Here is a 17,624-nt window from a genome sequence, read left to right on the forward strand (position 1 = left end):
TTCTGAGAGAGGAGTGAAAAGCAATACAATTTTGTGAGAACAAAGTTCAAGTTAATTTCATCCATGTATTATCATTCTGAAATATCTTTCATTTAAGCTGATCTTTATTTATATCTGACACAGGATTCGTTTTTTTATTAATCAATGCATTATTAGACTAATTCCTAATGGTTGTGTTAGCATTCACCAATTTGAGAATTTATTTTTTGAAATTCTTTTTCTATCCTTTTGTAAATCATAACAAATTTTACCGAGATTTTCATATGAATTATTTTTCTATCTTAATACTATAAAATACAAGAGTACTAAATCGCAGTTTGTTTGTTGAAACTTATTCATTGTTTATCCTGTATTGGGAAGAAGATAGTTGTTGTCAATTTCATGTATCTTACACGTTGTTGGTGAACTTTTTGTATATTTTAAATGCAGCAGAAAATGAGCGAGTAATAAAATAGGCCTAGCTTGAAATGTACCTTTTAAAAAAAGGGCGTTGTTTTGGAACTATTTTAATGCATCCGGAATTTCTATTCCATTCTATTTAATAAGAAAAATAAAATCCCAATTATGTGCACCATAATAGTTTTTAAATATTTTGAGTGTAATATGTTTTTTTTTCCCCAGAGCTTCCCGGAATGCGGTATATCTTCACAGCCGTAAGCTTCCTGGGATTCGTAGTAAATTATTCCATAAGAGTGAATCTCAACGTAGCTATTGTGGCTATGGTAAACAACACTGCTGTTTATCACCATAGTGGTGTAAATCACACCGTAGAACATGAATGTAGCATAGAGAGGGAGGCACTGAACCAGACAACGCCGGTCAATGAATTCCGAAGAGTAAGTCGTATACTTTAGAACTTATTCTGATATTCCAATAATTTATCAAAAATATTGGAATTGTTTTTTTTTAAAACTAGTAAAGTAAGTACTGTGGGGCTTTCAGGTGAACTCCTCCAATATCTGGGACTGTCTGCTGCTGTAACAAGTGAGAGCACATTTTAAATGGGGGTGCAGTGAAAGAATGAAGGTGTCGATTGGATTACTTACTTCGACCTATGCCAAGATTAACAAAACTATTCACCTGACACCCCTATACGAATTGACTTTTCCTCGTAACTATAGTACCCACCACGACGCGAGACGGATGTCTGGAGGAGTTCTCCTGAAAGCCGCACTATAGCGTATTCAACGAGAAAATGTAGAATGTTTAAAATGAAGATTTTTTTACCATTTTTTTAAATAAAATTAAATTCTTTTTAATGAAAATGGAAACTTGGCACATATCTTGTAACATATTTTAGGGAGTAGCTTTTGATATCAATATTTTTTTTTTTTTTTAAGTATTGAAATATGAAGTTTTTTTTTTAATTAATGAAATATATGGTCGACCGAGTGGACTTAAAATTAAACCTAACAATTTCAAAATGCTGAGTAAGTTTAAAGAAGAAATAAAAAATTTATACGGAATTCTAAAATTTCTTCTCTGCAAATATGTAAATTGGAATCCAATTCAAAAGAATTCTTGTTTTCAGCATTGAAACAAATTTGTCTTCTTTCCAAGAAATAAACGCAGATCAAAAGGCACAAACAAAAGGTACACCATCGCTCGTTGGCTCTAAATAATCATTTTCGGTTCTTGTGCTTCTACATTCAACTCAATTGGGAGATAAAAAATAATTGTTAATTTCAGCGTTAGTAAATTTTTGTTTTAATTACTAAAGATGAAATTTTGGTTTTTGAGTGGATGTTATTTTGAGAGAGATACTTCACTACTCCAACTTGCATTTCTTTTTAAGTTGTATTTCGAAACAGGTGATACTATCTTTATCCACGATGTTTTTGTCTCATATTACTTTATAAGCTGTGTATTTATTTCAGGAAGGAGAATTCAATTGGTCACCCCAAACTCAAGGTATCATACTTGGTGCTTTTTATTACGGTTACTGCATTTTTCAAATTCCTGGCGGTCGATTAGCTGAAGCTCTAAGCGGCAAATGGGTATTTGGAATTGGTAACCTGGTTCCCGCTCTGCTGACTTTGCTTACACCAATGGCTGCACGTTATGGTGTCGGAGCGTTGATTGCTATCCGAGCTTTGGAAGGGCTGTTTCAGGTATTTTTTTCTTCATTATTTGGATTAATATGAAAATAATCTACATTTTCAAACTTTATTTTACAGCCCATATTTTAAGAAGTTTTGTTTCATTGCTCTAGCTGAAAAAATATCTTTATAAAATGGAAGGAACATAAATAAACTAAACGAATTTCTTTATTCTGCAAGCAGCAATCTGTTTTTGATAAAGTTAATTTTTTTCAGTTTAATTTTTCCTTACTGTCAAACTCATTTATTTCGAATAAAATGAGGAAGTTTTTAATGGGCTGATTTAATATTAAAAACCCTACATTAAAACTCTGCTGATACGAGCATAGCTTTTCATAATTACGTTGTTATGAGGAACTTTTCATAAATTATTCAAATTCATTTTATTGCAGTTTGGGGAAAAAAGTATATGTCTGTTCTTCAAAATTTCGTTCCTTTTGAATGATTTTAAAAACATCCCTTCAGTTCGGTTTATATGAAAAGTGAACACACATCAGCTATCTTGAACAGAGTGAAGTTTTTAATTTGTTTTAAGAGAATTGAATGATTGTTTAAAACTATAGAGCTATAGTTGCAACTTTTTCCAAGAAATTAAGAAGGTAACTGCAATAACAAACAGAAAATTCTTTTAAACAAACAATTTATTAGTTTTTATCCATCTCACTCGTTAAACAAACAATTAATAAGCTTTCATCTATCTTACTCATTAAGCAAACAATTTATTAGGTTTTATCCATCTCACTCGTTAAACAAACAATTAATAAGCTTTCATCTATCTTACTCATTAAACAAACAATTTATTAGGTTTTATCCATCTCACTCGTTAAACAAACAATTAATAAGCTTTCATCTATCTTACTCATTAAGCAAACAATTTATTAGGTTTTATCCATCTCACTCGTTAAACAAACAATTAATAAGCTTTCATCTATCTTACTCATTAAGCAAACAATTTATTAGGTTTTATCCATCTCACTCGTTAAACAAACAATTAATAAGCTTTCATCTATCTCACTCATTAAGCAAACAATTTATTAGGTTTTATCCATCTCACTCGTTAAACAAACAATTAATAAGCTTTCATCTATCTTACTCATTAAGCAAACAATTAATTAGGTTTTATCCATCTCACTCGTTAAACAAACAATTAATAAGCTTTCATCTATCTTACTCATTAAGCAAACAATTAATTAGGTTTTATCCATCTTACTGTCAAGCAAAAATTAATTAGTCTTTATCCATTTTACTATTAAGCAAAAAATTAATTAGTCTTTATCCATCTTACTGGTACAGTACTAGTGTTCAGAGAGGAAAACAAAGAGACTACAATACCAAGTATCAAACCAAAAAGTAGTGCCCAATCGGCAACTAATGACATGGAAACTTTAAACTTATTAATATTATCTTATTATTAAATTAGAATTTTTTGACCGGTTAATATTAGGCTCAAACAAAATATATAATTAGGAATAAAATATAAGTTTCAAAACGTTCTAAGTACGAAATTTTAAATCATGGAAATTTAAATATTCTTCGCATTTAAAAAATATAACAATATTTTGTTGCAAATAATAAACTCCTTACCTTAGAGAAATTTCCACTGAGACTACATAAAATGGGATGTAATATTTGAATTTAGAGTTTTTTCTTCTTTTTTAAGAAAGAAATTAAATTGGATTTCTTCTCCGGCTGGAATTACATTCCTCCTTTCTGGGACATTTAATAGAGAAGTTTCCTTGGGTATTCAAACCACTCTGCACGCAACCACTATGCAAACCACTATGTTTCTCTTCACTCGTGTGTATGCATGTATGTTCCAACTTAAATATAAACATATACATAATTAAACTGATACTGAATGCGGAAGGCACAATTAATTGTAACCGCTTTCACAAAATCACCTGTTCGGGTTGCTGCTATTTTTTAAATATTAAAGCTACATAAATTTTGTTTTATGGAAAACTGTTTTTAAATTAAGTTTCATTAATTAGCATAAGCAATTATAAACATTTATGTGGGGTCTTCTTTTTAAATGAAGAAATGTTTTGATAGGATTTTTATAATTAGAAATACTATATACTATATGTTGATCGTATTATATACTGATGAAAGTGATGATAGACTATATATAGTTTATTTTTAGGGCGTGTCCTGCCCTGCAATGCACACAATGATAGGACGATGGTTACCAGATTCTGAAAAAAGTTTTTTGACAAGTTTAATCTATTGTGGAATTGCAACTGGCACAGTTGCGGGCATGAATATTGCAGGCCTCTTCTGCAATTCAGATCTATTCGGAGGATGGCCTGCTGCATTCTACATTATAGGTTAGTCGTGCTTATGGCTTACACTTAACAAATTCAACAACCTATAATATCAATTGTGACAATTATTAAAAATAAATTATCTAAATTATGTATATAGGTTTCTAATTATATATTATGTTTCTAGATCTAATTGTATACTATGTTTCTAGATCTTATTATATACTACATATTTCTAAGTTATAAAATATATAAGATATGTTAAGTAACTGTCTGAATGGAAATGTAGGCGCAAGGAAATAAATAACATCGCACCAATATTACTAAAATGTTGCGAATTTAGTAAGCATAATAGAAACAAAAATATGAAACAATTAGTTTGTTTTAATAGATTGTTTACTTTTAATCTGCACATTTTTTATCCTGCGCATTATTCAGTTTGTTTCAGATTTTCCATGACAAAGTCAAAAAAATTTAATCTGTTTTGTGGCAGCAACGTGTATAAGTGTTTCATAAAATATTAAGGGGTAAGACGCTGCTCGCTGCACACATCAGCTTATTAATTTGCCATCGTTGTCTCTTTAGGATTGCTTGACAAGTTGAGATTGCTTGCCGATTGGATGCTTATTTGCTTTAGTCTAGCATTGTATGTAAGCTGTTACTCTTTTTAAAATTAAGTTTAGAAAATAGGCAACATATATATATTGTGAAATCTATGATTTATGAACAATTTATTCGATTTTTATACGTTATGATTTGACTTATATGTATTTCGATGCTACGAGAAAATAAATTGCATTTGAAACAAATAATTCATAGAATATCCCTATCAATGCAAATATAATTGTCAGTGTATCGGGATCAGAGCAGTTTAATGACTTTTATTCCAACATAAATTATTAAAATGCACAAAAAACCAAAGAAAAATGCAAGGAAATTGAATAGAAAAGCAGGCCGATATAAGTTGATTAACGCTACTCTCTCTTACATTAATATTGAAGCATCATTAAAACAAAAATATAGCTCTAAATTATAACTGAAGTTGTTATTGTAGTTCACGTTGCACTAGAGCTGCACAATGGGGTCTGGGAAGCATCCCTGCGGATGATCCGAAGACATGCCATCACGATTTTGTTCCTCCGCAGAGGGGATAGTGACCTGCTCGGACACTTAACGATAGAACAGTTAAAAGGACCAATACCGCACATCCTCAGATCCTTCGCAGACTGATCCAAGTGGTCAAAAATCCGCACTCTGATCGCAGCCAGTGATGTTTTACTTCGGTGATCTGCTGGGTACATTGTCTTAATGATCAGTACACTACGGGATGAATTTTTATTCAGAAATTTGCAGTCATTTAAGCTTAATTGTGCTTATGCCTGCTCAATCTCAACCTATTTTTGTTTTCAGATCTCTGTTACCAACACAAAAAAAAATCTTTTTTTTTTTTTGCAGTTTACTCATTTGTGTTTTAGATGATAAACATATTGTAATACTGAAGGACAATGACATCATCCCGTCGTTTTTCTAGTCTCCTGGCCCAACGGCCCCCAGGGCTATCTAACACTTACAGGAAACAGTTAATAAAATAGATATGGGAAAATTTAGCCCGACCCGCCCTTATTTAGGGCATACGGGTAAATGTTTATTAAAATCAAAAAAATCCAGAAAACAGTACAAACATAAAATACATATCACGCATGGCAAACAGCCCATGTACATGGCAGACGCAGAGCTGCAAAAATCATGTAAGGTGATAAAACATTAAAACAGCAATACATTAAAAGTGTCAGTTAAGAGAACAATTTAAAAGATAAACATGCAAAATTCCCAATGAACAACATAGCATATTAAAACAGTACTTTTAAAACCAATTAAATAATACAAAAGTAATTACAATAAAATTGGAGCAAGTAGAAGAGTTTATAAAAAAAACAAGTTACAAAACTATACCATCAATAAAACTGAGACACCCAAGCTGGAACGAGCAGGTTCCGAGACCACTAAAGACCATCCCCCTATACATCCATTAAAGTTTTTTTAATGATCTTTTTTATGATATTTCTACAAGTCAGGTTAGCATAGCATTGATGTTAACTAATATTATTAAAGTAATTGCCCCGGAGTGTCTCGAATTGAGAACAATTCATTAAGAAGTGATCAATAGATTGATATTCACCGCAGTAATTACATTCTGGAGTTGTGTGTAAAATAGATATAAAAAATTTTCACGCTACGCTTTGCCTCTGTTATATTTTTGTTTAATTCTGCAGGATTATATTAAGAACGATGATTATAATTTTAGCATGATGGAATGAAATCCTTCTCCCTGAGTGTGATTAATTCTAAAGTTTTGTGTTTTTTTTTTTTTTTTTTTTTACTTCATTCGAACAAAAATTATTGAATAAAGTTAGGATTGCATGAATTAATATTACTGTTTTGAAATTTTTTCATATTGTTCATTTGTGTAGAAACATAAAGTTTTCTGATCCAATTCAAGTCTCTTATTTTAGAATTCAGTTCTATTATTCGTAAAAAGTACTTTTGTCGTATTTTTATTTACTCTTGTTTATTTCATTCCTTTATAAAATAAATTCTACTATAAACAGAAAAAGAGAAGAAATCTACATTAATAATGCATTTCTGAAATTTTTTTTCTTTGTATAATGACATTTATATAAACATATATCAAACATAGAAATATAAATTTAAGGAAAAATGAGGAGAAATCCAAGCAGAAAGAGAATCGTACGTTTGTCCTGGATTACACCAAATGTTTAAAGAATAAACATTTAAGCATTTTATTCACCCAGTGTCCTAAAATGACAAACAAATCAAACCCGAAGTCTGTCAGTCGTCTAATGACGTCATAGCAACTTGATCAATGTAAATCATTAAATTCGTATCATTAATAGGAAGTTATTAACGCCTTTTACTGTACTGCCATTTGCTAATATGAGAACTACTCCTTCAGGAATAAGAAAAATAAAACAAATAACCAAACAATTAGAAAGAACTTCTTAGATTTAATTAGAAATGATAGAAACGATTTACTCGTCAATTTAACTAGTATAGTTAACTTTTTTTGCCACAGCGATTCGTTGCAACCGCTTGAGCCAGTGTTGCTATTTTGACCTTCATTGTAAAAAACATGTCTTTTATAAGCTTTTATATATTAACTTTTTAAAAAGTTTAAAATATGTATTACATATATTTTTTTAAACATTAGAGTAGAAATTCTTCGTATATTTGTATATTTCTCAGGGATAATAAGATAGATTTATAAATTCAGTTTGTTTCAACTCTAGTTTCCAAAGCGAAATTATTACTACTGAATTAGTTTTGTGACAATATCGCATTAATGTTTTTCATATTATAAAATATAGAGAGCTTTTTAGAATCAACAGTGTTATTTTATTGTCCTGACCTGATGTAGAAAATGATTTCACATTTGACGTGAAAATTGCAATTTTAAACAAACTGTAATTTAACGTTTATACTGAAATCGACTGAAAAAAAAACTTATCAAAGAGAGTTTCCTAGCCTTAATACCAATACCGTTTCTTCGGTATGTCATGATATTATTTTATTTTTCCTCATCCCTATCATTGCGTCAAATAGTGCGATCTATGGCGGACGTAACATTGTTTATGCCAGATAAATGTCAACTTTAACCTCAGATATCAAAGTTCCCGACTTTTTGTTTTTGTGATTTATGATATGTTTAGTAGGAAGAATTCTGCAGAGATCGTAATATAACCTTGAGTGTCATTGCATAGTTCGTTAAATGAAATTATTTAGCGTCTTGATTACGTCTAAGTAAATAAAACTTTAATTGATTTATTCTTTCATCTCAATGGTTAATTAATTTAACTGTGTAGAAATAAATGCATGAATACGAATTAAATAAATTGCATAAATCTTGAAGCTCATTTCTTTAAAAAGTATTTCAGATAAGGAAAAAGTAAAATTGTTTGGTACACAAAAGACCATTTCTAAGAAACTCAAGGGTGAAAATTTCCAAGGATGTGTAACTTAACAGTTTTTCAAATTATCTGTGTTTTGAAAATCAGATTTGCCTCAACGATATTACAGGAAGACCTGTATAATATACACAAAAGCGCGAGCGCTGTTCGTCTAAAATTTGTCGTCATTGCGGAATATTTACTATTACAAAAAGAGAAAATATACACCTCTTCAAAGAAAGTTTGTCTTTTTCGAATTCCCCAGACAAAAAAAAAATTTTTACGTTTTTTCGGACCAATGCAAACGCGATTTGAAATTATTCACAAAATTTAAAATCACACGTCTAGATTCCTATTTACGCGATTTATGGTCTCGTTTCGTATTTTCTCGATTTTATATCAAATATCACGTTTTGTATTCACGCGATTTATGATTCGCGATTAAGTGATTTAAAAAATTATACATCAGTATTCGAATTCTCGAGATTTTAAAATTAAGTAGCAAGATTCGTATTCAAGCAATTTCAAATCAAACATCGAGATTCATCTTAACGCCATTTTGAAATAGATCATCGAGATTCGTATTCACGTAATTTTAAAGTCAATCATCGAGATTCCTATTAACACGAATTTAAAATAGATAAACTAGATTCGTATTCACGTTATTTAAAAATCACGCACTGAGATTTATATTCACACAATTTAAATAAATAAATAAAATGTCGCCTATTTATTTTTATTAAAACGTTCATAAAATTTTGTGGAAAAATTCTTCTTGCATATATTTTTTCCTTGCGCAAATGCCAGGTATTTTTTCAATTATTTAAAAAGTGTTTTTGCGCATAACATTTTTCGATTTCTATTTTAAGCTTTTTTGTTTTTTTACAAGACTTGTCCCTGTGGTATGAATAAACATCATTAAACAATGAATTCAATGAATATTAAACATTTTTTTTAAAAAACTCAGTGGTTTTCATACGAATTTAGCCAAAATGAGATGAAGGGGTTGAAACTAGTTACAGGAGTTAATCAATGCGTGCAAAATTTTTTTTACTCTGAATATAAGTATGTTAATAGAGGACGCTAATACTATATGCTAGTATTTATACTAGACATGCTAACAAATGTGAATTTAGAACATATATGAAGCTAAAATAGATCCAATTCATAAATTACAGTTTTGATGTAATCAAGGAATCACAAACAGTTCTATAAATTACACTAAGGGAACAATTTTTGTTTTTTTAATGTTGCATGATATCTTTGAACTTATGTTCGATACTTTAGTATTAATGATTTTAAATCTGCAATCATCAAAATGTGCAGTGAGCCAAAAAAAAGAAGAAAAAAAAGAAAGAAAACGGATTAGTCTGAATAACTTTTCATCTGATGATCGGATCTTCACGTTCTAGGACTCCATCTTAAAAATCTTAAACATACGACATTTTTAAAATTTCGATTTTTCAGGAAATATTCATCCGATTTTGCTAAAATTTTGTATTTTTCCGAATAAAGTTATGTACTTTAAAATGACGTAAAAATTGTATACTTTACAATTTAAATTTTTTCCAACTGTTAAATAAAATAAAATGTAATAAATTTTTACTATTTTTTTTTTTTGCAAAGAATTATCCTTATGTAAGCAAATACAAAAGCACAAAGGCGCGTTTTTTTTTTTTTTTTTTGTCTAATTTCGTAAACTGAAATATAGTCTGCACAAATTAAGTAGAATATCTGAGGTCACCCTCTTGAACCATTAAGATAGAGTAGAAAGTGAAGATCTGATCATTAGATTAAAAGTTATTTAAGGTGGTAAATTTATTTTTCTGCCGCACTGCACAAGTTTAGAATGTTATATATAAAAGAAGATCACATAAATAATGCGACAAACTTCTACAAGGGCTAGTATTACATAGGAAATGAATGGATTAAATTTTACAATAATGCATGTCCGGAAATATTGCCATAAACCTTTATGAGCACTTTCCTATTATAAATTGTTTCTTCGCGTGCTTTAGAACACGTCATAATAGGGGAAGCGTCCCTAACCACGTGCGATTACATTTCCGGGCAAGAACGACGTAGTGCTCTAACATCCCTAGAAGTTTTTTGCAACATTTAAGCTACCGCCTGTTGTATATACCATTTTTAAACTTGTACATTTCGACCCAAAAAAATGGACTAAAAGTGACATTTAAAAAATCTAGCTATAGGAGCAAAGCTAATCTTAGATTTGAAATCTCAACACCCGATGAGGCAAGATCAGGAATTTGTATTAATGCAACAAAAAAAATTGTTTTCCAGTGTTATTGTTGAAAATTTGTTTCCAGTGTTTCTCAGTGGATGTTAAAATGAATTATTTAATGCAACTAAAAATTTCTTTGAAGATAATTACATACCTTAATTAGTATGTTAATCTTAACTTTAAGTTTGTAAAGGGTTTTTAGTTTCTATTCGGTTTTAAAGTATAAGGAAATATTCCGCTTACCCTGAAGAATCTATTCTCATCTAATTTACTTCGCACTTTATTTATTCTAGTTTTAAGAAATATTTATAGAGTAAATATTAAAAGTATTTACTCTGTAAAGATTTTTTAAAACTAGGAAGACATTTTTTCAGAGTATATTTTTGCTGCAAAACATTTAACATTCCTAAAGAAATATTAATATTAACTGCGTAATTTTCATTTATAAAAATAAAATAAATTGTTTTAGGTATTTTTGGCTGTGTTTGGTTTGTACTTTGGTGTATATTCATTTCCGATTCTCCAACATCACATCCATGCATTACTGAGGAAGAACTAGATTACATAACATCGAATCAGAAAATAGAAAAACGCAAAGTATGTTTTCAATTCGTTTTTAAAATGTGTATTTAGTCATTCTGTTTTATTTGAAAAAAGTTAAAATTTATGAATCTTTCTCTGCAGATTCCTTCGACTCCGTGGCTCAAAATATTGACTTCTGTCCCAGTTTGGGCTATAGTTGTGGTGCAAGTAGGTGTTGATTGGTGCTTCTACACTCTGCTGAGCGATTTGCCAACATTTTTTGCCACAGTTTTAGGATTTGAAATTGAAAAGGTGAGAGTAGTTCTATGAGCTTATTCGATATACTATCTAATATCTTGAATGCATTTGTATAACTCAATTTTCCTGTTCTCATTAATTTTGGGTCAAAGTGTTGAAAAAGTGAGTAGTTCTATGAGTTTATTCTATATACTATCCAATATTACGAACTAGGACTGGGCTATAAATCGATATATCGCGACATATCGATTTAACGCCTATATCGGCAAACCGATACAGCAGAAATCTGATTTAAGCCGTCGAGTGAAGAAGACGATATAACGATATAGCGATACACGCAAGGACTTTCTCTTACGTTCCGATGCCAACTCGCGCTGTGGAAGACGATATTGTTTCGTTATGTTGAGACGGCCTTGACTGATGAGCGGTAGAATCAGAATCACTTTTGAGACCTTATATCGTTATATCACATGTTCGTTTTCGCACCTTCGCGATTTGAAATCGTTTCTTGTAGATTATTTTCAATGGGATTAACTTCGTGATCGCCGTCGTAACCTTGTTCTGAACGCAATCTATTATTGAAAAGAATTTATAAAGAAAAGTTTCTTCATTAATTAGGTAAGTTTTTTATTTATTTTCTGACAAAACTTTTTTTATATTTTTAAATGTGAAAATTATCGGAAATCTAATTTAAGGCACCCATAAGGAATTAAATTACAAAGTAAATAAATTTGTTAGGTTATTTTTTTACTTTTTTTAAATTTATTAAAAACCTTTAGGATAAAACTTCTAATAACTTAATGGGCTTCTATTACTGATTTTAAATTTATAAATCTTGAGTTGGTTTTATTTTTAGAAATAAAGTTAAAACAAAACTTATTTTTTGGACATAAGTCTTTTGGACATAAACTTTATTTGTTCAAAAGAATTTGAAAAGTTTGCGAATTTTATTCATTTCTTTTTTTTATTGTTATCAATTACTACTTCGTTTTATTAGAGAGTAAAATCATTATTTTTTTTTAATTTTCGTTTTATATTATTAGTTAATTAGCTAAATATATTACCGAATATCACAATTCTTTTGTTTTTATTTTTAAGAATTTAATTAAGAAACTTTGCCTTACTTTGTTTTTCGTTCATAATTCGGTCATTATTTAATTTAATTTAATTATTTATATGAAATAATAAAAATAGTGTTTAAGAAGCATTTTTTTTCTAAAATTTATTTAGCTCTTTGTTTTAAGCATACAAATAATTTTTTAACGAACTTATTTTTTAAATTTTGTTCCTATGCTGTTAGGTAAATATATTGATAAATTTCACTTTTATTTATTTTTTTATTTTTAAACTAAGAAATCTTTTGTTATTTGCGTGATCATTTTTAGAAAATATAACAAAACTTGTGTTTACTTCTTCATTAAGAATTTGAACATTACGATCGAACTTAATAATTCTGTAATTATTTACGCATAATAGTACAAGCAAATATTGATTTGTTAAAAAAAGTTTCTTTTTTAAAAAAAAAAAAAAATATTTTTAACACTTTGTTTTAAGTGTATAATGAATTTCTTAACAAACTTTTTTTTTAATTTTTTAAATTTTCTTTCAATAATTTCAGCTAGATATCTTTATAAAATTCCCTTTTTATTTTTAAACTGAGAAATCTTTCAGAGAACGAAAATTTTAAGAAATTATTACAAATCTTATGTTTACTTTTTAGTTTAAAATTCGAACCTTTTTAATTTTAAACTTCGGCTTTTAGTCAATCTAACTTTTATTTTAATTAAAATATATTTTGAAATTTTGAAATCAGCTTTTGTTTAATAACAATTTTTTTTTTCATTAAGGGTGTTTTAGGGGTGAACTTAAATTAAGACTGCTTATACCTTATAAACGATAAAGAAGTGCAAATATTTCATTCTGTATCTACACACATTCTTTCAATAAATATTTTAAGTAAGATTTGTACATCTTAGTCAGTTTATTTAATATCTTTCTTTAGCAAAACATATATATTTTCAAATTTATAAATTGATTTAAATCAATATGCGTATGAAGTCTTGATAGAAATCTGACTTTCTGTGCCTTAAAGTAAATGAAATTCAAAAATACTATATCGCGATACATCGCTATATCGCGATGCAAAACTGACGATATATCACGATATATAATTTCTAATATCGCCCAGTCCTATTACGAACACATTTGCATAACTCAATTTTTATATCTACTTTCTGTTCTCATTAATTTTGGGTCAAAGTATGCTTTGAAGTATGGTAAGCGAAAAAAATTATAACCCTAAATAACTTTGATTTTATCGATAGGTAATATTTTAATTTTTACTATTTAAAGGAAAATATTAAAAGTTTAATGGACTAATTTATGAGCACTTTCTATTAATTATGTTAATTGTTTGGCTCTAGCCGCAATTTTAGTTATGAAATCATTTACAAAAAGCAAAGTTTCTCTAAATAATCAAGCCTTTTTTCTTCGTATTTGATTTCTTGATAGTTATGATGATAAATTAAATAGTAAAAAGTATCATTCCGATAGTAAATCAGGAAAGAAGTCAAAATTTTGATTCCTTTAATGTTAATTTCACTTTAGCACATTTCTTCATAGCTCATAAGTTTAGGGCTAAATCAAAATATTTCTTCACACAATTATAAAACTCGTTTATTTAAAAATAATTCCTCATAAAACGAAAATTCATTTATTTAACCAGGGCTTAAAAAAAAGGTCAGTTAAAAAACAGTGTTTAAAAAACTGAATATCAGTCAGTGTTTAAAAAACTGAATATCTTTTTTATAAATTAATCTGAATTCTAAAAATATTATATCATAAACATTAATAGAAAAAATTGTCCTTGTAGAAGGTTAATCACGGTAAGCTTATAATATGCTTTATCATTGTATACCGTTTAAAAAATATTTATTTTTTAGAATGCATTTTTGTCTTCGTTTCCTCACGTTCTCTATGCTATTATGGCCCTCTCAACTGGATACACTGCTGATGCCTTAATACGAAGAGAGATTGCTACGGTCAATTTCATTCGAAAATTCTGCACTTCACTTGGTACATTTTTAATTTAATATTTGATCGGAACTATTTTTTTTCTAACTAAGTATTAAAATCTGATGATGGTGTAGCAGGTTTTTAATTGCTAACGGTACATTTTCATTGACCGAGAAGTCATGTGGTAGGATTCGGTTTTCTCATATTGATTTATATAATTTTCATCAATGTATTGATTTTCCGTAAAATATTTTTGTATCCCAAATTCAAATGCAACCTGTAATATTTATTTTTCTTATTCCATGCAGCTTTAATTACGTTTTTGATTTTCTTTGACTTATAAATTAAGGGTTTCAAACTAAAAAGGATGTTTTTTTTATTACAACGTAATTCTGTGATATTACTTTATTAACGCTGCATTTTAAGGTAAACTTATTTGAATTGATGTTTCAACTTATTATTCGTTTTATAATTATTGTTTTTTAAGTTGTTTATATTCATATGCTGTTATAAGTTATCGTCAAAGAGATTCGTTAAATGGTTTAGAACTTAACGATCAGCTTCATGCACAATGTGATGCATGCACGAATTGTATTTAATATGGTAATTTCAGTCTGGTAAGAGAATATATTAAATTGCGGTTATGAGTTCATCGAATTTAGTTATAATAATATGCCTTGAATTTCAATTGTTATTTTTTTAAAAAAATGACCACTAAGAAAAAATATTTATGTACACTAATAGATTTATACGAGATCTTCCATATTATTTACCAATCAATAAACATTTAATTTAAGAAAATGAATGTTGAACGTGGAGTCCCAAGCGTAAGTAAACAGAATTTGTTAGAATACATATATTTTAAGGGAATAATTTCAACTGTAGTTGAGAAAACCGTTTTGCATTAAGAAACGACAATTATTGCAAATCAATCATTGGAGTTGGTGAGTTGCAGCAAACAAGGGGCTTAGTCTCCTGGTATTCGAAATTTTCTTAACACGTTGAATGTCATGGTGGTCACTGGTGACCAGCACTGAGTTTGTTCATAACTCCACGGGGATCACCGGTGACCGACGAAGCCAAGATTATTCGAAACACATAATTCGAGTTAATTTTTAATTTTTTTATATATTATTATCGTTGCTAAAATGGTTTGAAGATATTAATATAATATAGAACAAACCAAAATGGTTGGTTTTATTTATATACTACAGAGAGGCCAACTTGCTCCGGACAGCTAATAAATATTTTCAAGTGGTAGTTTATTAATTGTGATTCTTGGTTTAATAAATTCAATTGAGTAGATTTTTATCCACCACTATTTCGAAATAATTCGTAGGCTTATATAATTCTCCACTTTTATCAGATATGTTATGCTAAACCTTTTAAAAAACTAACAAATTCTGTCTATATTTGCAAATTTAGTTTGTAGTTAATTTGCCCTTTGGCCAGACGGGCAAGCCGTGTAAAATTAGCGTATCATTCAACGTGTTTCAAATAATTATGAAACTATTTAACATCATACAGTGTGCGGCTAAAGTTAACGCAAACTTGGCATTCTTCTATTAATTTAAAAATAATGATAATATTTCCCCAATTATTTTATTGCAACTATAATAAACAGATATATGAAAAGTCAAAATAAGAAGAAAAGCAATAACTAAAAAATTGAAACAAAAAAAAATTATCAAAGTTGAACTTACCCTCAAAAGTTTTGACATATGAGTCGTTACATGCAGATTTGTAACTAATTACTCCAAACTCTAAGGTTTTTAAATTTTTAGCTCTCATAATAATCTCTGGATGTAACTTTTAAATTTCATTTAAAATGCGAAGATATATGCAAATCACTCACGAAAAAATTCTCGAGTTAAAATGGGTGTTTCAGAAATCTGAATTAAAATAAATTGTTCAAAGCGAGGTATATCACTTGAATACCATAACCATTTAACACGTTGAGAACCACGTCAGCCATCAGTGACTGACACTGGACTTTCCATTTAGGCCGCGTCAACCACCGGTGGCTGACACTGAAATTAAATTTAGGCCGCGTCAACCACCGGTGGCTGACACTGAAATTAAATTTAGGCCGCGACAACCACCGGTGGCTGACACTTACATTACATTTAGGCTGCGTCTACCACCGTTTGCTGACACTGTCCTTTCACATAGGCCGTGAAAAACAGCTTGCTGACAGCGTATAACATGATATAAAACTATAAAATTTACACTCTTTTATGGAATTGCAGAAAATTTATTCAAAATTTACCTAATTATTGTGATTCTTAATTTAGTAAATACAATTTAGTAGATTTTTATCCACCACTATTTTTAAACAATTCGTAAGCATTCCTCAGATATGTCATGCTAAACCTTTTATAAACTAGCAAAATCTGTCTATATTTGCAAATTTAGTTTGTAGTTATTTACCGTGTGGCCTTCAGCGTGTTTATGGTGAACTTAAAAAATAAAAAATGGTAGCAAATATATACCTTGAAATCTGTTTAGTTAATGAATATGTTTTTTTTTGTTGTTGACCACTACACATTAATTTATCAATTGTATAAACAATAAAGTAATATAATTTTTTTTCGGGTAGTTCAGTTTTTTTAAATATTTTTATTTCAAAACGGTACTTACTTAGAAAACACGACTCGTATAATGTTTGTTATGCAACGCTTACCAACATTTAATGCGTACGCTTTGCCTCTGCACTGTGCCACCGTTCAGTGGCATCTCTTCAAGGGAGCATACTGCTGCAACGGAAGAGTTAGTTATTTACGATCCAACTAATAAATTGTCGCGTACTAAGATAAGACGGTAATGTTAAGAGGGAATATGCGAAAACGATTAAGCATACATTTTGTTTGCAAATTTAAATTCTTGACATTCAAAATATGGAGATTAGATGCAATCTGTAAAATATGGGCGCAATAGTCAAGAGAGCAATCAAAAGTTTGTGCCTTTGATCTTAATTTCAATATTTGGGTATTTAGCCCTATCTCTCGAACTTTATAAGATAATTAAAAAAAATGTACGCTAACATTTATATAATTCGTTTTTCTGAAAATAAGTTATTTCGAAATAAGATTTTTGAAAGTTATTTTTTAGCATTTATTTTAATAATTCCAAAAAAAACGTTTTCATTTTTGAATTTTAAGTTATACAAATTCTTATTTATTTTTTATACTTTATTATAAATAATGTAACACAAAATTTCAACGAAATCCGTTATGCTGTTCTTGAAAAAAAAAAT

The 17,624-nt window shown here is 29.1% G+C and overlaps 1 protein-coding gene across 5 annotated transcripts in view; it reads left to right on the forward strand.

Annotated features, from left to right (window-relative positions):
• LOC107452230 (sialin) overlaps positions 1–17,624 on the forward strand; it is a 59,973-nt gene that overhangs the window by 35,445 nt on the left and 6,904 nt on the right. For all 5 annotated transcript variants that reach the window (XM_087161483.1, XM_043050746.3, XM_016068574.5 and 2 more), the window contains 6 exons: positions 622–836; positions 1,878–2,111; positions 4,243–4,426; positions 11,043–11,170; positions 11,258–11,407; positions 14,296–14,428. In XM_087161483.1, coding sequence (XP_087017609.1) covers positions 622–836; positions 1,878–2,111; positions 4,243–4,426; positions 11,043–11,170; positions 11,258–11,407; positions 14,296–14,428 — 1,044 coding nt within the window. The remainder of the gene's footprint in view (positions 1–621; positions 837–1,877; positions 2,112–4,242; positions 4,427–11,042; positions 11,171–11,257; positions 11,408–14,295; positions 14,429–17,624) is intronic.

Source organism: Parasteatoda tepidariorum, chromosome 4 (assembly GCF_982258835.1).
Source record: "Parasteatoda tepidariorum strain Cologne lab strain chromosome 4, Ptep-v5.0, whole genome shotgun sequence".
In the NCBI taxonomy this organism is placed as follows: Eukaryota; Metazoa; Arthropoda; class Arachnida; order Araneae; family Theridiidae; genus Parasteatoda; species Parasteatoda tepidariorum.